The sequence below is a fragment of the Anomaloglossus baeobatrachus genome, chromosome 9 (assembly GCF_048569485.1).
Source record: "Anomaloglossus baeobatrachus isolate aAnoBae1 chromosome 9, aAnoBae1.hap1, whole genome shotgun sequence".
NCBI classification, from domain to species: Eukaryota; Metazoa; Chordata; class Amphibia; order Anura; family Aromobatidae; genus Anomaloglossus; species Anomaloglossus baeobatrachus.
Genome location: NC_134361.1, coordinates 30,813,748 through 30,841,624, shown reverse-complemented (window position 1 = coordinate 30,841,624; position 27,877 = coordinate 30,813,748). Strand labels below are relative to the sequence as shown.

Below are 27,877 nucleotides of genomic sequence, written 5' to 3'. Positions count from 1 at the left end.
CATCACTGTGTGTATTACCCCTGTACTGTAACATCACTGTGTGTATTATCCCTCTACTGTGACATCACTGTGTGTATTACCCCTGTACTGTAACATCACTGTGTGTATTATCCCTCTACTGTGACATCACTAAGTTTTATCCCTGTAAGTGACATCACTGTGAGCATTATTTCTGAGCATTAGTGATGCCAAAATAACAGTAAGATTTCAAATATTTGGAGCTTACTGCTAAAGATGGTCATGATAGGACAAGACCCCATTCCCTGTTTTGCTCGGGTTCATACTACACTCATGCCTATGTAGTCAGTATATTTGGAATAGCGGGAAATTTCCAAACTTTAAGGAATGTAGGAGTACATGACTTTTGGAAGCCACGTAGTACCCTCACTCCATAAAGGTGCCCACATGCTTTAGATATCTGTTGACTGAACGCTTGTTTGTCCAACAGCTATTTTTCTACCGCCCCCATAAACACGCACTCACGCTTCAGCCCGAGCATGCATTCATTCCCAACGAGGAGAGGGAAATAAGCCCCTGATTGACAACCCAAAAGAACAAATAGGAGAGGAGTGAAATTCACCATGTCCCATAGTACTTTTGCTCAACATCATCTGTCAGGAAAGGCCCCATGCACAAAAGATGTTTGCTGGTCCCACCGAAATCACAGGGTTTGTCTAACCTTTCTCTAACGTGCGTTGGCCTTAACACATATTCATCATCACGAGATGGAATTAGTCCACCCTTAGGCAAGGTGGAACTTTGACCGACAAGAACTCCCATTGATCAGACTTCCAAGGTCATGTTTGGGAAATACTTTGAAGGAAAATTTTTTGGCCCAATTTTTTTTATTGCGAAAATTTATTGGAATCCTTTAACCACCCCCCCCCCCCCCCCCCACCCCCCCGGGGTTCTTCTAATAACTACTTCAGAAATGTCAAATTAAAAAATTCATGTCTTAGCCTTGAGAGCAATCTTTTCTCAACTGGCTAAGTTGGTACCAAATCTTTTTTCTTTTAGCCTTGATCTCATGGAAAATTCTAGAGGACTGTCAAACAAAGTCTTGCACAAACTTCGCCAACTGTCATGGCGGCATCGGGCTCTGTTCAGATTGCAGATTCTGACACTCCACCCGATGGTTTCTCTGGTGTCTGGGATCAACACAGGCAGACACGTGCATCGACCTGCTTTGAGCTTATTCATAGGCAGGCTAGAAAGAGTTAATTTCTGTTAGTCTGCTTGTTAAGCTGCTGTGATCACATGTGGTCGAGTAGCCAATCACATCTGTTCCCCTCCTATTTATGCTAGGTGAGATCTTCTACCCATGCCAGCTATAGTATCCTGTGAGGGTCAGTGAGCTTTGGCATCTCAGACTTTCTGGTGAAAGTGTTGCTTTTGCTTGGTGTGGTTGTGGAGTTTACTCCTACTGTTTTGTACTTCCTTCCTCCTCTTATTTTTCTCCTAATATCTTATTGTTTTATACGTGTGTGTGTGTGTGTGTGTGTGTGTGTGTGTGTGTGTATGTGTGTGTGCTGAGTAACAGAGTTTTGGTTTCCTCAGTCTGTCTGTTTCTGTAGTTTTCAACACACTCCTGTCCTGTCCCTTCCTGGGGGGAAGGAATAAGATCAGGACTGGTCAGGAGCAAGGACCAGGAAGAAAACTCATAGGTCTCCACCATTAGGAATATCCCTGAGGTTAGGGATAGCATAGGGCCGCTGTCATGATCCAGGACCGGTATACCTCGCTCCAGAGTTTCCCAGACTCAGCTTGGTCATGTCAAGGGTTAATTCCCATCAGCCTCAGGAGACACTATATCTGGGAGCTGCACCAGCATTCCAGTGCTGGTTATAGTTTTGCTCTGCAGCCTGTGACTGGCTCTAGTGAGATTTCTTGTTTGATCTGTCTCCTTGTAACCATGCCCTGACTTGTACCCTCCCCCGTTCGGCCGTCCTTCCCAGTCCCTGACTTCCCACTCCTGTCAGTTTCTTACCCATCCTGGTTCATCCTCCTTCCCGTGTTTGTGTCTCCCCACCCTCCAGTCTTGCCTTCTGTTCCCTGTGCCCTTTGTGTGTCCCTCTGCATACCCGATCTCCCGGCATCCGACCTTGGTTCTATTTTCTGACCTGATCTTGATCCTCCCTCTGAACTGACTTGACTTCCCGGTTCGACCCTGACTGCTTGACTACTCTATTGCCCCCTGGTGGTTCGCCTGTGAATTGCCTGCTGAAGTTACTCAGCTGTACTTCAGCTGCCTTTCTGTTACAGTGTTACTTTGACTCTTTTTCACTATGCTGCCACCTAGTGGGGAATCCGCTGTACTACGTCTTACCAGCCCTTTTGTACAGTGTAACAGTCCCCAAGCGTAGGAGCCCCGCTTCCCCATAGTCAACGTGACATAGCTATACTTATCAAAACGGTTGTATCACTACTTTTATAAAAAAAAAAAAGAAATGGGTCTATGGTGGGACTTTACACACCGTAGAGTTGCAGACCCCAATGTTCTACGATTTAGATGGTTGTGAAAGACTATACCAAATCTTATTTACCGTATTGGCTAGATTTTTACATCTTAATGCCTAAAATTCAAGTAGGGAGCATTAAAAGTTGATACCATCATATTTTTTCCCTTATTCTAGTTCCGAAAAAGTTGTAAACCCCCTAAATTTTTTTGTTTAAGAGTGAAATACATTGAGTCTCTTTTCTGCACTCCGTCGTTAGGATCCGTAAGCAGAAGGTTGCAGTCAATGGTTTATGGTTCCACATCTGCCCAGTGATGGATGTGTAGTTACTCCAGCAGAATAAACTGGTGGCCAATGATATTCGTGGAATTCCAGAGATTGCTGAGACCCAGCGTCTCTCTGACACATTCCCACTGGGCAGAGGTCATTGTGTGAGGGAGCGCAGACCACACTAACGTAATATGGAGCCTTTCTTCACGGCTCTTCCTGCTCTTAGCAGTGGGAGAGTCACATTATTAGAGGTTACGAATCCCACCGGGCAATGCTTGGCCGGCCTGTGCTCCTCACACTTATGAGGTCCTTCATATGGACAAGCCGAGTGACGACGTTGAGAAGAAAAACCATAAAAAAATATATTTAGATTAGAGTAGGAAGCAATCCGGCGAGTGACGGCAGATGCACAGGAAATATCTGTATACAGTAAATGTTTTTACACTGTTATTTTTTCTTCTTGCGGATGATGAAGTTGTCTACTTGTTCATGTGAACGAGCCATTTACAATAACAATGTCGTTGAATCTGAGCCATAAAGTAGCAAAGAATTTGCTCTACTAATATCCGCGTAATCCTATAGTCAACTTGGGGAGAGGGGTTGTAAATCTCTGGATGATTTGGATGTTGTTGTACTCTAGGAAGCCACCCCAGGAGGCCCCAAAAATGGAAAGCGCACATACTGCAATATGTTCTGATAACAATCTCAAGCTCCCAGACACCCATCTTCTTGGTAGAACTACAGTGGAAGCTGGTACACATTGTCTGAAAGCTCCGGGGCCAAATATAGTGTCTGCAATCTGTGGGTGCAAGTGATTGCATGTAGAAAGTGAAGCCAAGCATACCTTACGCTTTACATAGCTGATGGTGATGGTTTGGCTGATCATTCGGCCAGCAGACTCCTCTGGGGTCAGGATATCACCCGGAGAGCAATAGGTTAGGCAGTCCAAAATTGCACACTCTGGATCCTTATCTCCCCTGACATCATCTGTGGGAGAAGAGTCGGGAGTCCCCCATACACATTAGACTGTTGACCAATCTTGTCGATATTGGTGGGTTCTACGAACATTAGTTTAATGTGTATGGTGACCTTGAAGCAGGCCGCCCGGGCGCCGGTCTCGATAACTAACGAGCCACTGTGTGTGGATGGGACCTCTGGTGGGGTGCACAACACTAAGGCGGACTTTACACGTTGCGACATCGGTAACGATATATCGTCGGGGTCCCATCGCAGCGTGTAAACCCTAGGAGCGACGATCACCGATCGCAAAAACGTCAAAAATCGTTGATCGGTGACACATCGCTCCATTCCATAATATCGTTACTGCTGCCGGTACGATGTTGTTTGTCGTTCCTGCAGCAGCACACATCGCTGTGTGTGAAGCCGCAGGAACGACAAACATCTCCTTACCTGCGTCCCCCCGGCAATGAGGAAGGAAGGAGGTGGGCGGGATGTTATGTCCCGCTCATCTCCGCCCCTCCGCTTCTATCGGCCGGCCGCTTAGTGACGTCGCGGTGACGCCGAACGCACCTCCCCCTTGAGGGAGGGATTGTTCGGCAGTTACCACGACGTCTCCGACCAGGTATGTGCGTGTGAAGCTGCCGTAGCGATAATGTTCGCTACGGCAGCTATCACCACATATCGCATGTGCGATGGGGGCGGGTGCTATCGCGCTCGACATCGCTAGCCGATACTAGCGATGTCCCAACGTGTAAAGCCCGCCTTACTAGTTTCTTCAGTCTGGTGTCCGTCACCCCACTGGCGGTCATTGTCTTAGACAGTCAGTAACATACACGACACCAGTGCTCACTTAGCCAACCAAAAAGTTCACTTTATTCTTCACACTGTTATGACAGACATGGCCTTCTTGACAGTATGGGGTACTACCTTTCGAGCTGTCCCTCTTTGCTATCTTGGGTCTCATCCTCAAGCTCCGGGGTCTGTGTCTGCTTCCTTCTGACTCCGTTCACCTTTGTCTGATTCAGGACCCCAGCGGCTCTATAGCCGGACAACTCACTAAGCTCGCCGGGGTGAGTCATAGGCTCTGGACCTCTCTAGGATACCTCAGGGTTCCCTGACTGGCCCTAACACCGAGGCTATGTCTTCTCACACTTGAATCCTAGTCTAGACTAGCTCCTCTAAAGACCTCCCAACTATTCTATTTCTTTCCCGCATCTGTCACTTCCCCTTTAACCCTATCTCTTCCGGTCTGCCAACATCTCAGCCCAACTACTAGGTGGTAACAGTCCCGCTCTAATGAATCTGGAACCTGCACCCAGCTTACAGCACAACATATTAACATCTGCAATCAGTACTTAATATAACACACAGAGTACATGACATTACCGGGGCAGGACAACCGGTAGAGGACAAGCCCACCTTCTACAGCCTTGAGCCTTGACTAGGCACCTCTGGTGGCAGGTTTTCTCCAGACAGAACTTAGGGATCAGGTGTTGAAATTCAAGAAGCCTGACCTCCCCCCGCCCCCCCCTCCACCCCCACAGTATCAGCTGTAAGTTGAGAGGCCCCTACACACCTTTATATTCTAGATACACTCTGCGTATGTACACGTAGCCTCCAGTGTATGTCAAGAACTTTTCTTGACATGTACAGTAAAATTCTGTGTGTTCTTCTGGCCTCTGTCTGGCATGTATGCATCTGCATGCAGTTTTCATACACAGATGGCCAATGCAAAGAAACGTATACCATGTGCTACATGTTTGGGTTTTTTTTGGGACTTATGCGTAAGGATCAATCCTGACCAGGGCCGCTGTGAGGGCCCGGAAGTGTTGCTTCTGCCACTACACTGGCTAATTTGCATGTGAAGAGGAGGGGCATGCAAATTAGCCATGTGCTGATTCTTAAGGCAGAGACAGTGGGGCAGAGCAGGGTTGGCGCATCATCTGTGCAGCAGCGTGATGAGGTCATCACTCTGCAACATCATCACACTGCTGCAGGAAAGCAGAGCCAAGGAGGTGGCAAGGACTTTGCAGCCGGTTGGAATAGGTAATCACTCTGTGAGCCAAAGACAGGAATGGGACGATCGCCAGGAGTGGTGGGGGCCCGCCAACTCCGGTCCCTGCCTTACTTCAGCTGGATGCGCGTCGGAAGTGTACTTATGCGGGCGTCACACGGTAAGATATATCGGGCGATATGTCGTTGGGGTCACATCGGTAGTGACGCACATCCGGCATCGTCTGATATATCATAGTGTGTGACAGCGGTGAAAGAGCAGAAATACTCACCTTCTCGTTCATCGTTGACACGTCGCTCACTTTCAAAAAATCGTCGGTCAGGTTGTTCATCGATCCCGTGGCAGCACATATCGCTCCGTGTGACACCCTAGGAACGATGAACACAGCTTACCTGTGTCCCGCTGGCAATGCGGAAGGAAGGAGGTGGGCGGGATGTTTACGTCCCGCTCATCTCCGCCCCTTCGCTTCTATTGGCCGGCTGCCGTGTGACGTCGCTGTGACGCCGAACGTCCCTCCCCCTTCAGGAAGTGGATGTTCGCCGCCCACAGCGACGTCGCCCGGGAGGTAAGTACATGTGATGGGGGGTTAACGACTTTGTGCGCCACGGGCAACTAATTGCCCGTGACGCACAATCGACAGGGGCGGGTACGATCACTCGTGCAATCGCACGATAGATCGTCCCAAGTGACGCCCGCATTAGCCTAATAGTGGCAGCCAATCCCATCAAAATAGGGGCCCCCAAATGAGTTGAACGCCATGGTTTCCGTTAGCACAGCCATGACAGCTATGATAAACCCAATAACAACAGTGCCAAAAAAGTGCACAGGCAGGAGACCTGAGGTGCTAATGTGCAGGCAAAACTTATAAAGGACACGGCAATAAATTAGTGTTGCAAACCCTTCATTTTCGGGATTATGGGAATCCTAGAGGTCAGGGCATAAAGTTGGGTGACATCCAAAATCGAGAAAGATTGCTGCATTAAATATGAGCGTGATTGGGATTCTTTTAGAGAATATCTTTTTCCGATAGTGATCGGATTAGGGACGTTCCCCTTTCTTTCTTTACGAATTACCTTTCTGATGGTCACTTATTGAGATCCTTCCTTTACGACCTCGTTCCCTTCCTTTCTCCACGCATCTCCTCCATTCTCCGCTCTCGGCCTGCACTTATCACCCGTGTTCTCCCTCTTGTTGGAGACGCCTCCTATGAGATTCCAGAGCAGAGTTCCCGACCTCTCATCCGCTTTGGGAGAAATGACCTATTTGTAAACAAAGTTTCCGGTGTAAATCCACGGGGAATCGGCTCCTCAATTACCAAAAAGACTGCAGAAAATTGCAAAATCTTATCAGTGGTTTGGAAAGAACATTGCTCACGTCCATCTGGTGAGATCTTGGACTTTCCAGTTTTCTGCAGATCTATATAGATCAGAGCAGAATGATGAAATTAATGACCCATAAATACCCGTATGAGTTCACTATACAGCTCCATAACACCGCCAGGGTGGCCCAATGACTCGTGCCACCACTGCCCTACATACAAGGTCAGAGGGTTGGTGGCCACAATGACTTGTCCCAGGGCCAGTAATTGCTCCTTTCCATTGCCACGCACATAATTAGTAGCACATCATTCATTTTGCAGGCTCATGTGTACAACAGATGTGCCTAACAAAGAAAATCAGGGGCCCAGATGACTATGTTTATTTTATGGGTCGTAAAAAAGGGTCATCCCTGCAAACTGTCAGAACTTCCTCCACCAAATTTATAACCTCTCGTGTGCCATTTTGCCCCCTATTTGTTCCTGGGGCGAGTTCCTAATGGGGCAGTTGTGCATATGTTATTCACAGTTCTACGTGAGCCCACTTTCATCCTCTTAGGCTATGACTGTAGAATGAGGCCTTATTTTTAGGCTATTGTTAAATAAAATGTCAGCTCAATGCCAAGCAGCAGCTGCAAAAGCAAATACAATTCTGCTTAAAAAACAGGTAAACAGTAGGGTCTTCTTCATGTTAAATCACTTGTAAGGCCTCATTTTGTATGTGGGGTCCAGCTTCAGTCTCCACAGGGTAAACAGGACACAAGGGAACTGATTGAATAAATTGGGTAGGAGGTCTCTTTTTATAAATGGTGGGTTTCTTCTGACTTGCTGTGGTTCAGCTAGATGAAAATGAAGAATAGCCCTGATCAGCCTTTCGTTTTGACCTACATTTAAAGAGGTTGTCCGGTCTTCTGATAAAAGTCTGAAGTCACTTCATGTGACTGAAGATATCTGAATCCTTACAGTGTGCAGTGTGCACACTGCCAGGATTCTCAGGTATTGCCGGCAATGACCGCATGTATGAGAATTGCATTATTAGAGCCACATTCTGACTAGACATGATCGGATGCGCTCAATTTAAGCAAATGTGGCTGGAAGAATACAAAACAGTTCGCTGGCAATATCGGAAAATCCTGAGAGTGTGTGCAGTGTGCACACTGTATGGATTCAGAAGTCTGCAGTCATATATAGTGATTGTAGACTTTTATCAGAGAAAGACCAGACAACCCCTTTAAAGAGGGCCTGTCACTTGCAATAATTATCTAATGTAATTTTTTTTTCTTGATGTAAATGCCGCTGTTCTCCTGAATCCGGCGATGTTTTTCTTTTGCTCCTGATCCTCTCCATTCCTGAGATATGGCCTCCTCTTCCCTGTATATAAATCTAGTCTTTATAGCCAATTGGGTATGGTAATAAAATGTTATTAGTAGGAAACTTTTTGATGACCCCGCCCACTTGGCTAACAAGATTAGACGTATATATAGGAAAGAAGACACCATATCTCAGGAGCAGAAAGGAGCAGGGACAAAAGAAATACAATGCTAGATTCAGGAGAATGGCAGCATTTACACCAAGTAATAAAAATACATATTTATAGCAAGTCACAGTGACAGGTCCTCTTTAAAAGGAACCTGTCACCAGATTTGGTGACTATAGGCTACGGCCACCACCAGTGAGCCCTTATATATAGCATGTTAGATAGCTGTATATAAGAGCCCAGGCTGCTGTGTAGAACGTAAAAATCACTTTATTATACTCACCTAAATGGTCAGTACGGTGCAGATTGGTCAGATGGGTGGCTCCGTTCTCCGAGTGTGGCGCCTCCTCTTTCGGCCATCTTTGTCCTCCTTCTTCTGAAGCCTGGGTGCATGACGCATCCTCTGTCCTGCGCAGACGCACTTTGATCTGTCCTGAGCAGGGCAGATCAAAGTATTATAGCGCGTCTGCGCAGGACCTCAATGCCGGCTAGTGTGGATGACGTAGGACGCATCATGCACCCCGGCTTCAGAAGAAGGAGGATAAAGATGGCCGAAAGAGGAGACGCCGCAGCTGGAGAACAGCGCCACCCATCCGACTAGTCTACACTGCACCGACCATTTAGGTGAGTATTATAAAGTGTTTATGTTCTACACAGCGGCCTGGGCTCTTATATACAGTATGTTAGAAGGCTGTATATAAGACTACTTTCACACATCCGGTTTGAGCAGTGCGGCTCAATCCGGCTGTGAAACCTATGCAACGGATGCGGCGAAAACATCGCATCCTTTGCATAAGTTTTTACATGCGGCCCGTCCGGGTTTTTCCGGTTGCGGCATGCTACTGAGCATGCGCAGTGGAAGAAACCGCATGCGGCGGCCGGATGCGTTTTTTCCGCATCGCGCTGCATCCGGCGTCCATAGGCATGCATTGAAAAATGCGCCGCAGCGGCCGGATGCGGCGCGATGCTTTTTTTTTCCCGGAGCAAAAAACGTTCCAGGCAACGTTCCATCCGGCCGCGGCATCGGCTAAATCTGCCGCATGCGGCAAAAACCGGACCGAACGCAAGCCCATGCGGCACAATACGGCACTAATGTAAGTGTATGAAAAAAAACCCGCAACCGGTGGCAAAAAAAAACGGTTGCGTTTTTTCTGCAGAGCGCCGTATTGTGCCACAGAGCAAAAACCAGAAGTGTGAAAGTAGCCTAAGAGCCCACTGGTAAAGTCACCAAATCAGGTGATAGGTTCCCTTTACGTATATATGTGTGCCTATGATTTACCCACATCCCATTCTTATTAGAGCATGAAACAAAAATGCATTCTAGAATCAAAGCCTCCCAACATATGAAGAGAAACAGTTTTTTTATTGCTCTTTTTAGTAAACTTAAAATTGTATCTGCTTTTGCAGCTGCTGTTTGGCATTGAGCTCTCCAGTACAGGTTTCTTACCTAAGATTTTCAGTTTTACTGCAGCCTCTGCTGTATTTTATACACCAGAAAAAGTATTTGAATAAAGCCACGTGGACAAGGGTTGCAGATTTAAGGATAAAGCAGAAATAATCCATCGCTTATTGGATGGTGATGTCATCTGGATGGTTTATCTTGGTCAGCTTATCTGTCTGATGAGTGCTCATTCAACACTCGCTGTCTAAAAACGGGAAATCAGCAATGATGTTGGAATGTCTGCCTTCAAGTATGGTTCAATAGATAAGCACATGATTCACCCGCTTCGACAGATAGGTGCCATGTTTGCTGTATGGACATAATCAGCATTGAAGAAATGTTGGTAAAAACAGACGACGCATTTCAGGAAGCAGCACAGTGTTTGCTGACTAGGATATGTACGTACAGGAGTATGACTACTAATATAGCAGCTGTCGGCTAGACTACTTCAATAGTACAGGAAATAAAAAAAACCATTTGTCCTTGATGAAATATAATAGCGGGTTCCACTGAGGTACTGGGGAAAAGTTCAAGACCGCGGAGTGTCTGCAAGGCTTGGGATCAGATTTTCTTGGGTGTACATAAAACACGTTTTGTTTTTTTTAAAAAAAATATTCCTATGTTTCATTATTTCAAGCCTGCTCTACTCAAAACCTGAAAAAATATGACTTGGGTTAACTCCAATGTCCAACAATTCCCTGTTTATCGGCCCGGATACAATGTAGACTAAAGGGGGCTTTACACGGTAGCGATATCGCTAGCAATTTCTAGCGATATCGAGCGTGTAAGTACCCGCCCCCGTCGCGCATGCGATTGTTTGTGATCGCTGCCGTAGCGAACATTATCGCTACGGCAGCGTCACATGTACTTACCTGGTCGGCGGCGTCGCTGTGACTGCTGAACAATCCCTCCTTCAAGGGGGAGGGACGTTCAGCATCACAGTGACGTCACCGCAACGTCACTAAGCGGCCGGCCAATCAAAGCGGAGGGGCAGAGATGAGCAGGACGTAAGATCCCACCCACCTCCTTCCTTCCGCATTGGGGCCGGCGGCAGGTAAGGAGACGGTCCTCGCTCCTGCGGTATCACACATAGCGATGTGTGCTGCCGCATGGGCGATGAACAACATGGATAAACAACCCTTACCGATTTTTGAGTTTGGGACGACCTCTGCATGGTGAACGATTTTCACCATTTTTGAGGTCGCTGGTCAGTGTCACACGCTGCGATATCGTTAATGACGCCGGATGTGCGTCACTAACAACGTGACCCCGACGATAAAACATTAACGATATCGTAGCGTGTAAAGCCCCCTTAACATTGATCAAACCCGCCAATATCGGTGGACTTGGTCTTCAGGGCACTATGTATTGGGGCCTCCTGACTCTAACCCAACAGGTGATGTCGGGGGAGATAAGAATCTCGCATCTCCAATTTTGGACTACCAATCTGTTTCTTCTAAGTGAGATTAGACGATGCCAAAGGAGAACACAGGAGCGCTCCTGTATATGGAAGAGTTGGGAGAGATAGGACGATCAGTTGAACCGTCATTCGGCCAACAGTTGTATATTGTGTATGGGGCCCATAACTCACAAATGTTCAGTAAGCTTAGATATGGCCAGCTGATTAGTGAGAGATACCCCTGACTGAAGTGGTGGTTTGAAAAGGACTGTTAAGACAAATCAATAGCAGATGGCATAATTGTCTGATAGATGCATTACCGGCATCTATCTTGGAAACAGAGCTCCAAGTAGCAGTGCATGAGTGGTTTCTAGACCTGATCCTCCATGAACAGTGACGTTTGCATCTATCAAACATTTATGCTATAAATCAATATGCCATAAATATCCCCACTTTCGAGGGGTATTCCAGTAACCAGAAGTACTTATTAGTGATGAGTGAGCACTCTCATGCTTGGGTGCTCGGTACTTGTAATGAGTAGTTTGACGCTCGGACAGGCTCTATTTGAGTATTGACTAGAATGGAAGTCAATGGGGAACTTGAGCATCTTTCCGGACGATTTTTGTGGAAAAATGCTTGAGTTCCCGATAGGCTTCTATCATACCCGGTACACGAGTCAAGCCCGTCCAAGCGTCAAACTGCTCATTAAAGGTACCGAGCACCCAAGCATGAGAGTACTCACTCATCACTAGTACTTATCCATTGGATTAGTAGATACTCTAGACTGGTAGAGGTCTAATAGCTGAGACCATCACAAATCTCTAGAATGGCGCACACTTACTCATGTATGAATGGAGCAGAGGTGCGCATCTATTCACCTTTTATGTGATGGACAGCCATTCTTACTGGTGACAAGGAGAGAAAACCGCAGTCACCTGAGATACCACTGGTAGTGGCTAGAGATGGGTAATTCTATTCGCACTGTCGTGGTTCAGCATCCATTTCGGTCCTCTGTGAGAGATGGTCTTCACTTCTGCATCCAACATCCTTGGCGCCTTTTGAACTTCCTAGGCCTCTCAATGTCGTGACTTTGCTTGAGGCTGTTTCACCAGACCTTGTAACATCATGACATGAATCGTACCATGCCGTAATGGCGTTGTTGGGGCCTAGTAAGCATCAAAGATGTCCAGGATCTTGGGTTGAGGTGAAGAAATAAAGACCAACTTCCACGGAGGACCAGACCGGACACTGCACCAGGGCAGCGCAAATCAAGTAGTTCATCTCCGGTAGTGGACAAGATCTGGAGCGGATTAGAGAAAGAATTTCAGATGAGCACAGTGTTCTCTCCGTGCCGTGCCCTCATTCCCTGACTATCTTCTCACCCCCTCAGAAAGTCGGGCATCGATACAATCGTGACCTCTACTGCTGCACTACTCCATCGGCAGCCATGACAGTCGTGTTCATTCTGCACATTACCAGTGTATGACATGTTATATTACTGGCCGTATCACCTCTGTACTTTAACGCTGTCTCCTATGCTTTCTCCCTATAGGATTATTTAGGCTGCATTATTGATTGTGGTCAACTTCCCCTGAAACCCGAGCAAGTCAGCACTTTATTCTGCAACATAGAAGATATTTATGAGTTTAACAGGTGAGTTTGGTGACTACAGTCCCTTAATAGGAGCTGCGTGTCCTTTATTTTACTTTATTTTTTATTTCTTTAAAGAAGTCCTCCAGAACTACATGCATGACAGTATTAAAATAGGTGTATAGGAAAAGCAGAGCAGAGCAACCAATCAGATTGCTTCTTTTATTCTCAAAAAGGGCCATGACAAATAAGAGCTTGGGTCTGATTGGTTGCTATAGGCAGCTGCTCTACTTTTCCCTAGCAACAGGCTTTAAAGGGGCTGATTTCTCACACCATTTATCAATAATGAAGGTCCACATGTAAAAAAAAGCGCAGCATGTCTTACTCTGATCCGTTTTTTGCCTCATCATCACCCATTATACTCAAATGGACCCCATCCATCTTTAATGGTTCCCTTGCATATATTAACAAACAGCATAAAAGTAGATGCCCTGCGGATGTAAACAAAGCCCGGATATAAGGACAGTATAAAGATGGCGTATTGATGACAATAGGGCAGAAACATCTTTAGTTCTTTCTTCTGGATGGTGTGAATACACTTGAGACATCATATGATACATCGTACATTGCTTTACGTCCTAAGATGGGACCAGAATACATTTCTCTAGGGCCGACTCCATTACTAATTGTCTCCTCTTTTACAGCGAGCTGCTTGAAGAGCTGGAGAATTGTACGTCTGCTCCCATGATTGCCGAGTGTTTTGTCATGAGGGTAAGATGCCCCCTGCTGGTCTTGTTAAGTTTAGCAAGTACCCAATTTGAACTGAAGGAGAAAGAGGAGCGTTAAGTCACAAAAAGGTTACAAGAACCCCCTTGGGGGGTTCGCATCAGAACTAGTGATCAGTGAGCACTACCATGCCCGGTACTCGTAACTAGTGATGAGTGGGCACTACCATGCCCGGTACTCGTAACTAGTGATGAGTGGGCACTACCATGCTCGGGTGCTCTGTACTCGTAACTAGTGATGAGTGAACACTACCATGCTCGGGTGCCCGGTACTCGTAACTAGTGATGAGCGAGCACTACCATGCTCGAGTGCTCAGTACTCGTAACTAGTGATGAGCGGGCACTACCATGCTTGGGTGCTCGGTACTCGTAATGAGCAGTTGGATGCTCAGATGATCACGACTCGATTACCGAGTATTAGGGAAACAAAATCTCAAAGTTTCCCATTGTCTTCCATTATACTCGGTATTCAAGTCGAGATCGTCTGGATGTCAAACTGCTCGTTACAAGTACTGAGCACCCGAGCATGGTAGTGCTCGCTTCACCACTAGTTACGAGTACCAAGCACCCATGCATGGTAGTGCTTGCTCATCACTAATTACGAATACCGAGCATGGTAGTGCCCGCTCATCACTAGTTACAAGTACTGAGTACCCGAGCATGGTAGTGCCCGCTCATCACTAGTTACGAGTACTGAGTACCCGAGCATGGTAGTGCCCGCTCATCATTAGTTACGAGTACAGAGCACCCGAGCATGGTAGTGCCCACTCATCACTAGTTACGAATACGAGCACCTAAGCATGGTAGTGCTCGCTCATCACTAGTTACGAGTACTGAGCACTCGAGCATGGTAGTGCCCGCTCATCACTAGTTACGAGTACTGAGCACCCGAGCATGGTATTGCGCGCTCATCACTAGTCACGAGTACTGAGCACCCGAGCATGGTAGTGCCCACTCATCACTAGTTACGAGTACTGAGCATCTGAGCATGGTAGTGCTCGCTCATCACTAGTTACCAGTACCGAGCACCTGAGCATGGTAATGCCCGCTCATCACTAGTTACGAGTACTGAGCACCTGAGCATGGGAGTGCCCGCTCATCACTAGTTACGAGTACTGAGCACCTGAGCATGGTAGTGCCCGCTCATCACTAGTTACGAGTACAGAGCACCTGAGCATGGTAGTGCCCGCTTATCACTACTTACGAGTACAGAGCACCTGAGCATGGTAGTGCCCGCTTATCACTACTTACGAGTACAGAGCACCTGAGCATGGTAATGCCCGCTCATCACTAGTTAGGAGTACTGAGTACCTGAGCATGGTAGTGCCCACTCATCACTAATTAATAGTACCAAGTACCCAAGCATGGTAGTGCTCACTCATCTCTAATTAATAGTACCGAGTACCTGAGCATGGTAGTGCCCACTCACCACTAGTTATGAGACTGGAGCACCTGAATCTTTGGTTTTCCTCTGATCTTAACTTTTTTTCCAGAGTGAAGAATTTGACATCTATACCCTGTACTGTATGAATTATCCCAGGTAAGAGTTTCTAATATAATATAGGACAATATTATATAATTATATATTATAGAACACAATATAATATAGTATAATATACTAAAAAGCAATATAATATAATGCAAAAGATTACAATATATTATAATAATAATCTTTATTTCTATAGCGCCAACATATTCTGCAGTGCTTTACAATTCAGGATAATATAATATGGAATATAATAGAATAAAAGAAATATATATATATATATATATATATATATATATATATATATATATATATATATATATATATAAAAGCAAAATATAATATAATATGATAGAATAGAATAAAATATAATGCTGAATGTTATAAATCATACATTATATCTACAATTTCGCACGGCTCTTGGACTTCATGGTCATACATTTTTTTACAGTATTTTTGCATTCAGATCACCCCAGATGCCATGTTAGTGTATATTAGTGAGTAACCCCCGGTGTGGTGTCCTTACCTTCCTCAGCTCGGTGTCAGTCCTCCGTGAATGCATGAAGAACGAGGAACTCGTGCAGTTCTTCAGGGAGCGTCAGGCTGTATTATGTCACTCGCTGCCTCTGGAAACGTATCTCCTGAAGCCCGTCCAGCGGATTATGAAGTACCACCTTCTTCTACAGGTGAGGCACAAGCTCAGACCCATAGACAAATCTAATGGGCACCAGTATTACCGATTTCCGCAGAATCCGCAGCACTCAGACACTGTGGGAGAATGAAATGTTTTATTGGGGGCATCCGGCAAGAATTGGTCCCTGTCCTGCTTTTATATGTATGTTTCAGAGTAAAACATTCCTGGTGGAAATAAAATAGCCAATGTCCGGTACAGCTGACCATGGCTCGGGCATCATGTATGAGATGTCAGGTGACCTTTATTATACTCTAACACTCTGCTCAAGATGGTCCCTCCACCACATAAGACTGCAGCTTTTGTTTCCTCATTCAGCCACATGATCACCGCCCTATATAATAATCTCTGCTCAAAATACTGATGTTTGACCTATGTACTGATATCTGCAGGAGTTGGCAAAACACTTTGATAAAAATGTTCCTGGGTATGAAGTGATGGAGGAAGCTATTATCACTATGACGGCCGTGGCCTGGTACATCAATGACATGAAGAGAAAGCAGGAACATGCTGTCCGGCTCCAGGTATGCTGCCCCCTTACAGATAGTGAAAGGTGCCCCCCTGATTTTAAAGTGATCATAGACCAATGAGATATCTACTTTCTCACAATTTTCCTATGATTATGCATTTTTTGGGATTCTGCAATTGCATCTCTGAGGATGGGAAAGGTCCTCCATCAATTTTCTGAGGTTAAGCAGAGCCTGGACGCCTTTCTTGAAAAATTTAATATTACCAGTTATGTATATTAGATTTTATGACAGGGTATTGATCCAGGGAACTAGTCTGATTGCCGGATGTGGAGTCAGGAAGGAAATTTTTTCCCCATTGGAACTTGTTTGCCACATTGGGGTTTTTTGCCTTCCTCTAGATCAACATGTTAGGCTACGGGTTGAACTAGATGGACTTAGAGTCTCCCTTCAACCTTAAAAACTATGATACTATGATACTATGAAGATCCTCCATCACTCCTCTGAGGGTGGGAAAGGTCCTCCATCACTCCTCTGACGGTGCAAAAGGCCCTCTCACTCCTCTGGGGGTGGGAAAGGTCCTCCAATACTCCTCTGAGGATGAGAAAAGTCCTCCATCTCTCCTCTGAGGGTGAGAAAAGTCCTCCATCTCTCCTCTGAGGGTAAGAAAAGTCTTCCATCTCTCCTCTGAGGGTGGAAATGATCCTCTCTCATTCCTCTGAGGGTGAGAAAAGTCCTCCATCTCTCCTCTGAGGGTAAGAAAAGTCTTCCATCTCTCCTCTGAGGGTGGAAATGATCCTCTCTCGTTCCTCTGAGGGTGAGAAAAGTCCTCCATCTCTCCTCTAAGGGTGAGAAAAGTCCCCCATCTCTCCTCTGAGGGTGGAAAAGATCCTTTCTCACTCCTCTGAGGGTAAGAAAAGTCCTACATCTCTCCTCTGAAGGTGAGAAAAGTTCTCCATCTCTCCTCTGAGGGTGGGAAAAGTCCTCCATCTCTCCTCTGAGGGTGAGAAGTCCTTCATCTCTCCTCTGAGGGTGCGAAAAGTCCTCCATCTCTCCTCTGAGGGTAAGAAAAGTCCTCCATCTCTCCTCTGAGGGTGCAAAATGTCCTCCATCTCTCCTCTGAGGGTAAGAAAAGTCCTCCATCTCTCCTCTGAAGGTGAGAAAAGTCCTCCATCTCTCCTCTGAGGGTGAAAAAGGTCCTCTCTCACTCCTCTGGGGGTGGGAAAGGTCCTCCAATACTCCTCTGAGGGTGAGAAAAGTCTTTCATCTCTCATCTGAGGGTGAGAAAATTCCTCCATCTCTCCTCTGAGGGTAAGAAAAGTCCTCCATCTCTCCTCTGATGGTGAGAAAAGTCCTCCATCTCTCCTCTGAGGGTGAGAAAAGTCCTCCATCTCTCCTCTGAAGGTGAGAAAAGTCCTCCATCTCTCCTCTGAGAGTGGAAACGGTCCTCTCTCACTCCTCTGGGGGTGGGAAAGGTCTTCCAATACTCCTCTGGGGGTGGAAAAGGTCCTTCATCACTCCTCTGTGGGTGGGCAAGGTCTGCCTTCACTCCTCTGGGGATGGCAACGGTCCTCCATCTCTCCTCTGTGGGTGGGAAAGGGGTCTCCAATCACTGCCCTGAGACCTGGGGATGGGAAGAAGTTGCTACCAAGTACATTTGCTGCCCCCTAACTTTTCAGAACACAATAACATGGGAAGGAAACTAACTTGCCCAATATTTCATGTCTTGGCGGCTGTCGGCAGATCCTGATAAAATTGGAAGAATGTAGGAACAAAGATCTCATGCTTCTGCGTGCTTTGTCTATAGGAAATCCAGAGCAAGCTTGTAAATTGGCAAGGTCCGGACCTGAGCGGGTTTGGGGAGCTGATCTTGGAAGGGACGTTTCGTCTTCAACGTGTCAAGAAAGAGCGAGCGTTCTTCCTGTTTAGCAAAATGCTGCTCATCACAAAGAAGAGGATGGACCTGTTCATATACAAAATGCATATATTTGTAAGTGTCTCTGTCCTGCAGAGCTGGCGCTTTTACTTACCCACAATCTTTGTGTCAGTGCTCGCCTTTCCTTAGATTTTGAAATATCACAATCCCAATGTTCGCAACGTTTTTAATGCAATCCGGTTATCCCCAAAGCAACATGTCGGAAGTGAGGAAAAGGTTTTATTTTTTACTTAGGGACTAAAACATTTAGGAAGTGAACTACCTCTTTAAATACAGAGGGTAGGCTTGCCGCCAATAACCCAGGACATGTCACTGATGAAAGAACACCCATCGCTTTATAATCTATCCACCGTGATCAATGTATAATCTGTAAAATCTATGAGTGGTGGTGTGGCGCCCCTGAGGCTCTAGTCGCCACAGGGTACTGCACCTCAGTTAAGGTGCGGTGCCCATCTCAGGTAAGGGGGGGTAATCATCGGTGTTCCACATTCACACGTTACATACAGCTTAGGAGCCTTCTCACTGGGGGTTGCCATCACGATGCATGGGACTTCCCCGGTCACTGAAGCCAGCGACCTGGGGGATGGGTCACCTTGGGGATAGGAGTAGGCGCAACACACTCACATACAGACAGACAAGTCGGGACCATAGTTCTGACAAGACACTTCGGGAACTCTGGGACTTCACTAGGCCCAGGGCTTGGAGCGAGAGCTCAGCCCAGGTTCCTAATTGCTGAGGGGGACATCCTAGGAAAAGGACACTCTCTCTCTCTCTTCAAACACCGGTGGTGACCCCTTACTTGCTTGGGATTGACCGGAGCCCACGATGGCAGAGACCAGCACCTGGGTGCAGCTTTAAAGCAGTGAGTAAAAGATCCTGAACCCGCAAAGACTGTATTGGCTTGTCATTACCGGCGTCGCCGCCCAGCGCTTTGGCGCCGACGGCCTCAACCTTTCCCTCCGTCATCCCACCCGGGGCCCACTCCGCCTGTGGGGAACGACACCATCCTGGCTGCCATAACACCTGCCCCGGTGAGGAATTCTGCAGCGGCGGCTACTCCCTGGCCGCATACCACAGGTGGCGTCACGACAAACTTTCCCCAATCACCCCGATTTCCCTTCCATTTCCTGCACGCCTCGGGGCAACGGAACCGGGCAAGGCCACCTGTGACATCTCCTGACCCGACCCTCAACGGCCCAGTATCGAGTAGGTTAACCACCTGCAGTGGCGCATGTGCAGACCGCTCCACTAATATTGAAGGCGTATGAGCAGTACCATCACATTATCAACACTACTGACCCCCACCTAATATCCAGACTGGATGTCTTCTGTAAAGAAGAGCTTGTTATAGTGGACCTGGTATCTCCAGGAGTGAAAGTGAACCGACCTCCACTGTCTTTCTCCTTCAGTGCTGCAGTCTGGCCTTGACTGAACATCTTAAGGACAGCTTGAGCTTCCGGGTATCGGACCTCACCATCCCCAAACACCAGCAGGTTATCCAGGTAAGACCTCCTATCGGGAATGTCCACCACCACTTTCACACCAAAAACCCATGCGGTAAAGTAGCAATGAGCTCGTACTGTTGCTTTTATCTTGGGTGGTCCTGATTTTTCACTGACGGACGTATTATACCATTGCAAAAAAAAAAAGAAATTGTGACTGCCCCATATAGGTCTACGTAAATACCCCTCTCTTCTTCAGGCCAGAAACCAGGAGGAGAAACGTCTCTGGATTTATCACATGAAGCGACTCATTGTGGAAAACCACCCGGCATCCATTCCTCAAAAGGTAGAAACAGCTGCTACAGACAATAGTTATTGGTCAGTTCCTTTCATCTAGATCTAGCCTGTAGCCAAATATCAGAGAGAAGGTGTAACTGGACTCCTGTCTTCACTGTATGATTTCCAAATGACCGTCTGAGAACATGGCCGCTTCTCAGGTGCTGTAGGCCATTTTAATAAAATTAATTTCTAAGGGTACTGTCTCTTTAAGAAAATGTGTTTGTGTTTTAATTCTTTATTTCTTAGAGGTAATGTGTCACCAGAAAATGACCCATTGTTAAAATTAGGATTACCTTGAAAATATATTTTTTAATTATTTTTTATGTTGAGGTTGTTATTATTATTTCTAATACTAATATTAAGGCGATATGAGATGATATCCCATCTCACCTTCTCCTCCTCTTGTACAACGAGTAATTATACCTCTATATACAACATATAACACAGGATGCATCATTCACAATAGGTGATGTCACAGCTCACCTCCTCCTGTACAATGACTGATAACACCTCTATATACAGTAAATAGAATCCAACATTCACAATAGGTGATGTCACAGCTCACCTCCTTCCCCTCGTGTTTAATGAATGCTAACACTTCTACATATAATAATCAGGGGCCAACATTCACAATAGGTGAAATCACAGCTCACTTTCTCCTCCCCCTCCTGTACAATGACTGATGACGCTTGTATATATAGTAGATAACTCAAGATTCACCATTCACAATAGGTGATGTCACAGCTCTCCTCCTTACCCTCCTGTACAATTACTGATAACACCTACATCCATAAATTGTCTCCACCATTCACAACAGTTGAAGTCACAGCTCACCTCCTCCTTTTCCTGTACAGCGACTGATAACACCTCTATATACAGTAGATAACACAGGATCCGCCATTCAGAATAGGTGATGTCACAGCTCACCTCCTCCTCCAGTACAATGATTGATAACACTTCTATATACAGCAGATAACAGAGGATCCACCATTCACAATAGGTGATGTCACAGCTCACCTCCTCCTGTATAATGACTGATAACACCTCTGTATACAGTATGATAACACAGGATCTACCATTCACAATAGGTGATATCACAGCTCACCTCCTCCTCCTGTACAATGACTGATAACACCTTTATATACAGTAGATAACCCACGATACACCATTCACAATAGGTGATGTCACAGCTCACCTCCTCCTCCAGTATAATGATTGATAACACCTTTATATACAGTAGATAACACAGGATACACCATTCACAATAGGTGATGTCACAGCTCACCTCCTCCTGCAGTACAATGACTGATAACACCTCTATATACAGTAGATAACACAGGATCTACCATTCACAATAGGTGATATCACAGCTCACCTCCTCATCCAGTACAATGACTGATAACACCTTTATATACAGCAGATAACACAGGATACACCATTCACAATAGGTGATATCACAGCTCACCTTCTCCTGTATAATGACTGATAACACCTCTATATACAGTAGATAACAGAAGATCCACCATTCACAATAGGTGATATCACAACTCACCTCCTCCTCTTCCTGTACAATGACTGATAACACCTCTATATACAGTAGATAACAGAAGATCCACCATTCACAATAGGTGATATCACAGCTCACCTCCTCCTCTTCCTGTACAATGACTGATAACACCTCTATATACAGTAGATAATAGAAGATTACAGGAAATAGGAGTCTTTTTTATATAGTAATATGAAAAATAAAAAAAAATAAAAAAATCACAAATGTAGGAAATACAGTTACAAGGAAACCCGATGTAGACAATTTCATCAGCTTCATAATACCATGGCCGCCTAATGGGAGTCAATAAAATTATTTGCAGATTTTAACTTTTTTTTTAATAATATTTTGTCATTCTGGGCTCAGACTTTAATACATCGTTACTTCTTTTATTTTATTTTCTAGGCAAAACAAGTTCTGCTTGAAAACACATTCCAAAGTAAGTTTTGCTGCCGACATTCCCCGCCGACACAGCCCTAGAGACCCTGTGACCATGACTGCTTCACAGCCCCAAATTAAGGATATAATATAATGAGGGTTCTCGGGTAGGACAGGCTGTCAGTGCTCGATCGGTCTCCTTCCCACCTCGAATGATCGGCCATGGCCCTCACTGACCCAGGCAGAGCAGCTCATGCCAGTCACTATGGGTTTCTTTGGAGGTCCCGAAGTTCAGACCCTCAAGATTAATTACCCTTGGAAAAGTCATCACTGATTTAGTCCTGAAAAAGTCCTTTAAGTCACCTTCTGATTGGACGTTGACTCACTTTGTTTGTGCAGATATTAATTTTGCGCTTATTTTCCTTGCTACAGATTCTACGGACGTCCCAATAATATCTGACAGCCCAAAATCTCCCTGGATGGAGGATTTGTGGACATTTCCCCGTAACCGGAGACAATCTGGTAAGGATCATTTACAGGGTCAGAATACCATGCAGGGCAATGAGGACTTAAAGGGAACCGGTCACCACTTTTTTGGTCTATAAGCTGCAGCCACCATCACCGGGCTCTTATATACAACTAGAAGGTGGCCCGATTCTACGCATCGGGTATTCTAGAATTTACGTATTGTGTAGTTAATGTATAATTTTTGTTATTTATATATATATATATATATATATATATATATATATAGATGTTGTTGTGTGTAGTAACCTAGTGTTTGTGTAGGGGCTGTACATGTTCTGGGTGTTATCTGGGTGTGACGGGGGGTGAGAGCGGTGTTGTATGTGTGTTGTGTGTGTTGCGTTGTTTGTGGAGCGCTGTGTGTCTGTAGCGTTGTGTGTGTGTGTTGCGCGGTTTGTGTGGGTGTGGTGTGTTTTGGGGGGAGGTGTTTTGTGCAATGTGTGTGTGTTGCGTGGTATGTGCGTATATTTATGTATGCCGCGGTGTTTGTGTGTTGTGTGTGTGCAGCGTTGTCTGTGTGTGTGGGTGTCTGTGTACGGCGGTGTTTGTGGTTCCCAGTGTGTGTCTGGTGTGTTGTGTGTGTGTGTGTGTTGGGGGGAGGTGTGCACCTCCCATCGTGCTCCATCCCCCATGCTGCACACCCCCCATCGTGCTCCATCCGCCATGCTGCGTACTCCCAAACGTGCTCCATCCGACATGCTGCGCACTCCCAAACGTGGTCCATCCGCCATGCTGCGCACTCCCAAACGTGCTCCATCCGCCATGCTGCGCACTCCCAAACATGCTCCATCCGCCATGCTGCGCACTCCCAAACGTGCTCCATCCGCCATGCTGCGCACTCCCAAACGTGCTCCATCCGCCATGCTGCGCACTCCCAAGCATGCTCCATCCGCCATGCTGCGCACTCCCAAACGTGGTACATCCACCATGCTGCGCAGTCCCAAACGTGTTCCATCCGCCATGCTGCGCACTCCCAAACGTGCTCCATCCGCCATGCTGCGCACTCCCAAACGTGCTCCATCCGCCATGCTGCGCACTCCCAAACGTACTCCATCCGCCATGCTGCGCACTCCCAAACATGCTCCATCCGCCATGCTGCGCACTCCCAAACGTGGTCCATCCGCCATGCTGCGCAGTCCCAAACGTGCTCCATCCGCCATGCTGCGCACTCCCAAACGTGCTTCATCCCCCATGCTCCATCCCCCATCGTGCTCCCAGCCTCCCCCAGCATCAGCCTCCCCCTCCCAGCCTCCCCCAGCATCAACCTCCCCCAGCATCAGCCTCTCTCCTCCCAGCCTCCCCCAGCATCAGCCTCTCTCCTCCCAGCCTCCCTCCTCCCAGCCTCCCCCAGCATCAGCCTCCCCCAGCATCAGCCTCTCTCCTTCCAGCCTCCCCCAGCATCAGCCTCCCCCAGCATCAGCCTCTCTCCTCCCAGCCTCCCCCAGCATCAGCCTCCCCCTCCCAGCCTCCCCCAGCATCAGCCTCCCCCAGCAGCAGCCTCTCTCCTCCCAGCCTCCCCCAGCATCAGCCTCTCTCCTTCCAGCCTCCCCCAGCATCAGCCTCCCCCTCCCAGCCTTCCCCAGGATCAGCCTCTCTCCTCCCAGCCTCTCTCCTCCCAGCCTCCCTCCTCCCAGCCTCCCTCAGCATCAGCCTTCCCCTCCCAGCCTCCCTCAGCATCAGCCTTCCCCAGCATCAGCCTCTCTCCTCCCAGCCTCCCCCAGCATCAGCCTCTCTCCTTCCAGCCTCCCCCAGCATCAGCCTCCCCCTCCCAGCCTTCCCCAGGATCAGCCTCTCTCCTCCCAGCCTCCCCCTCCCAGCCTCCCTCAGCATCAGCCTTCCCCTCCCAGTCTCCCCCAGCATCAGCCTCCCCCTCCCAGCCTTCCCCAAGATCAGCCTCTCTCCTCCCAGCCTCCTCCAGCACGCCGTGCTCCTCTGCCGACACTCACAGATCCGATCGCATACACTCACACACACCCGATCGCATACACTCACACACACCCAATCGCATACACTCACACACACCCGATCGCATACACTCACACACACCCGATCGCATACACTCACACACACACACACTGACGATATCGCACATCCACGCTCACACTCACAACATCCAGAGATACCACATGCTTCTGGCCATGTGATCCTCCGGCAGGTCCTGGAAGGTCAGAACAGCACAGTATCGAGGCCGAGAAGCAAGCAATATCTCCGGATGCTGTGAGTATGTGGATGCGATGTGATGTGTGTGTGAGAGTGAGTGTGAGCCGGTGTACACTGGTAACTATGATACACATCAGGTAACCAAGGGACCTTAGTTACCCGATGTGTATAATGGTTACCAGCGTTCACGGGCTCCGTCAAGATCCCAGCATCGCAAGGTTATGTCTGCGATATCCCAGGATGTTGTGAGTGTGTGGATGTGATGTGTGAGGTGTGTGTGAGAGTGAGTGTGATCTGATGTGTGTGTGTGTACTCACCTGGGAGTCGGAGCTCCGTATCAGTTGGGCCAGAGCGAGCGTGCATTGCGTGAGGGGGCGGGGCCTGCAGAGAGCCAGGGCGAGAGGCCAATCCGTGGGGGGGGCGGGGCCATGACGAGCCCAGCGGCCAATCAGCTTTGTGTCACCGTAAGGACACAACTTTGGAGCATGACAGACAGACAGACAGACAGAATAAGGCAATTATATATATAGATAATCTAACATGCTGTATATAAGAGCCCAGACCACTGTGTAGAATGTAAAAATCACTTTGTAATACTCACCTAACAGTCTCGCTGCGGTGGATGTGGCTCAGATGGGTGTCTTTATCCTCCGGTGGCGGCGCCTCCTCTTTCGGCCATCTTTGTCCTCTTTCTGAAGCCAGGGTGTATGAAACACACTTGCCGGTCCCGCGCATACGCACTACAATACTTTGATCTGCCCTGCTCAGGACCTCAATGCTGGCGAGTGTGGATGATGTAGGACACGTCTTGTGTGCCGCCCCCACACCTGTAGCAGCCGGCGCTGTTCGGATCCGGACCCGCTGTGTGGCTCGAGGGATCGTCCGGACCCGAGCGTCACGCGGACGCGCCAAATGAAAAGGGGGACGTAGTTGTACGGCCTTGGCCGTATTCGGTTCGTGACGCGACCCACGGTTTGTGGTGAGGTAGGACACCACCGCTGCTGTTGTGGGACACCCGGGGGAGATGTAGTGGCAGCTGGATGTTAACCCCTCTGTGGGTAGGGATGGTTGCCCCGGGACCAAGTGTCTCTGTGCAGGGTATGGCGATGGCAGGGGCCTGCGCGCCCGGACGTACCAGGGGATGATTGGTTACTCACAATTAAATGAATCACACGAGTCTTTTGGTAAACCAAGGTGCTGGTGGTCGCCGTCTTTTCCCTCTGCACTGTGTTTGCTTGTGTTGGACTTCCCGGTATGGAACACGGGAGTCCGCTCCCAGCTTGTTGTGTGCCTGAGGAGCCGTGCCCGTCTGACGCTGACCCGTGGGATCTACAGGCCCTGGCGGTGGACCTATCCCTCTCTGTGGGTGGTTGTCTACTTTTCGGGACTTAGGTTGGGACAGGACCTATAATCCTGCCCTCAATCGGTTAATTAGCTATGCCGTTGGTTCCGGTCCTGGCTTCAGGGTACGAGTACCCCTCTGTGCACGGTTTCCGGGTCAGGTCTCTGGTGTCGGTACCGGCGGGCTCCAACCCTGTCCCGGTGCACCTCGGATCTCCGGCTGCCGTCTTCCCGTCGCCTGCTGACGGAGACCACCGTCTGCCACCTAGCCAAGGCAACAGGGCTCCAACCCTGGCACCATTCAACTTGAGATTCTCCTCCTGCTGGAGCTACACCTAGCCCCAGCCCACACTCCTCTCAACTTGAACTCCAACTTAATCTGCCTTAGACTTCCTGTTTTCCTGCCCCGGGCTGTCTAGACCACTAGGTGGGCGTTTCCTAACCGCCTGGTCCCGCCCACTGGTGTGCCTGTCTTGCCCTGAGGGGGGTGACTAGGGTTTCAGGTCAGCTGTGTGTAACCTAGGTGAGGGAAGGTGTTATGTGGGGGCCTATGTGTGACTACCTGGTTTTGCCAGACATGCACACAGGCTTCAGAAGGAGGACAAAAATGGCCGAAAGAGGAGGCACCGGAGAACGAAGACCCAACTCCACCACAGCGACTGTTTATAATACCTAAAGTGTTTTTTTTTATGTTGTACACAGCGGCCTGGGCTCTTATATACAGTATGCTAGAATGATGTATATAAGAGCCCACTGGTGGTGGCCGCAGCTTATAGGCCGAAGAACTGGTGACAGGTTCCCTTTAAAGGGGTCGTCCATCAGCCCTAAGGGCATGTGCGCACAATGCTTTTTAAACGCAGCGTTTTGATTGTCAACAATTTGACAAAATCTCTACGTTTAGAAAAGCAGCATGTCACTTCTTTTGAGCGTTTTGGCACCGTTCTACACCCATTGAAATCAATGAGTTGTAGAAAAACGCTACCAAAATGCTAAGCAGTGCGTTTGCAGTGCATTTTTGTTGCGATCCGCATATTTATTTAACATAATAAACATAGGTCTTTCGGTCTCTCCCTCTCCCCCCTCTCTCATAATCACCGATCCCCTATCACCGGCGCGGCGCTGCACGGCGTTCACACTGTGGCGGCTTCTCCTCTTTTGAAAATGCCGGCCGCTCATTAATCCATCTCGTATTCCCTGCTTCCCCCGCCCACCGGCGCCTATGATTGGTTGCAGCCAGATACGCCCCCACGCTGAGTGACAGCTGTCTCACTGCAACCAATCACAGCCACCGGTGGGCATGTCTATATCGAGCAGTAAAATAAATAAATAATAATAAATTAAAAAAAAAACACGTGCGGTTTCCCCCATATTTGATACCAGCCAGGGTAAAGCCACATGGCTGAAGGCTGGTATTGTCAGGATGGGGAACTTCACGTTATGGGGAGCCCCCCAGCCTAACAATATCAACCAGCAGCCGCCCGGAATTGCCACATCCATTAGATGCAACAGTCCCGGGACTGTACCCGACTCATCCCAAATTGCCCTGGTGCGGTGGCAAACGGGGTAATAACGAGTTCATGGCAGCAGCCCATAGCTGCCACTAAGTCCTAGGTTAATCATGTCTCACCAAGATACCTTCCATGATTAACCTATAAGTTAAAGAAAATAAACACACACAACGAAAAATCCTTTATTTGTAATGAAAGACAAAAAAACAACCTCTTTCACCACTTTATTAACCCCTCAAAAACACCTCCAGGTCCGACGTAATCCATGGAAGGTCCCACGACGCTTTCAGCTCTGCTACATCGGAAGCTGACAGGAGCGGCAGTAGAACACCGCCGCTCCTGTGAGCTCCA

At 47.7% G+C, this 27,877-nt stretch overlaps 1 protein-coding gene across 1 annotated transcript in view; it reads left to right on the top strand.

Moving 5' to 3' along the window:
• PLEKHG2 (pleckstrin homology and RhoGEF domain containing G2) overlaps nt 1-27,877 on the top strand; it is a 97,543-nt gene that overhangs the window by 44,510 nt on the left and 25,156 nt on the right. The window contains exons 5-14 of the mRNA XM_075323472.1: nt 12,885-12,985; nt 13,627-13,693; nt 15,201-15,247; nt 15,729-15,879; nt 16,277-16,408; nt 18,159-18,341; nt 19,697-19,789; nt 19,989-20,075; nt 22,020-22,053; nt 22,425-22,514. Of these exons, the coding sequence (XP_075179587.1) occupies nt 12,885-12,985; nt 13,627-13,693; nt 15,201-15,247; nt 15,729-15,879; nt 16,277-16,408; nt 18,159-18,341; nt 19,697-19,789; nt 19,989-20,075; nt 22,020-22,053; nt 22,425-22,514 (985 nt within the window). The remainder of the gene's footprint in view (nt 1-12,884; nt 12,986-13,626; nt 13,694-15,200; nt 15,248-15,728; nt 15,880-16,276; nt 16,409-18,158; nt 18,342-19,696; nt 19,790-19,988; nt 20,076-22,019; nt 22,054-22,424; nt 22,515-27,877) is intronic.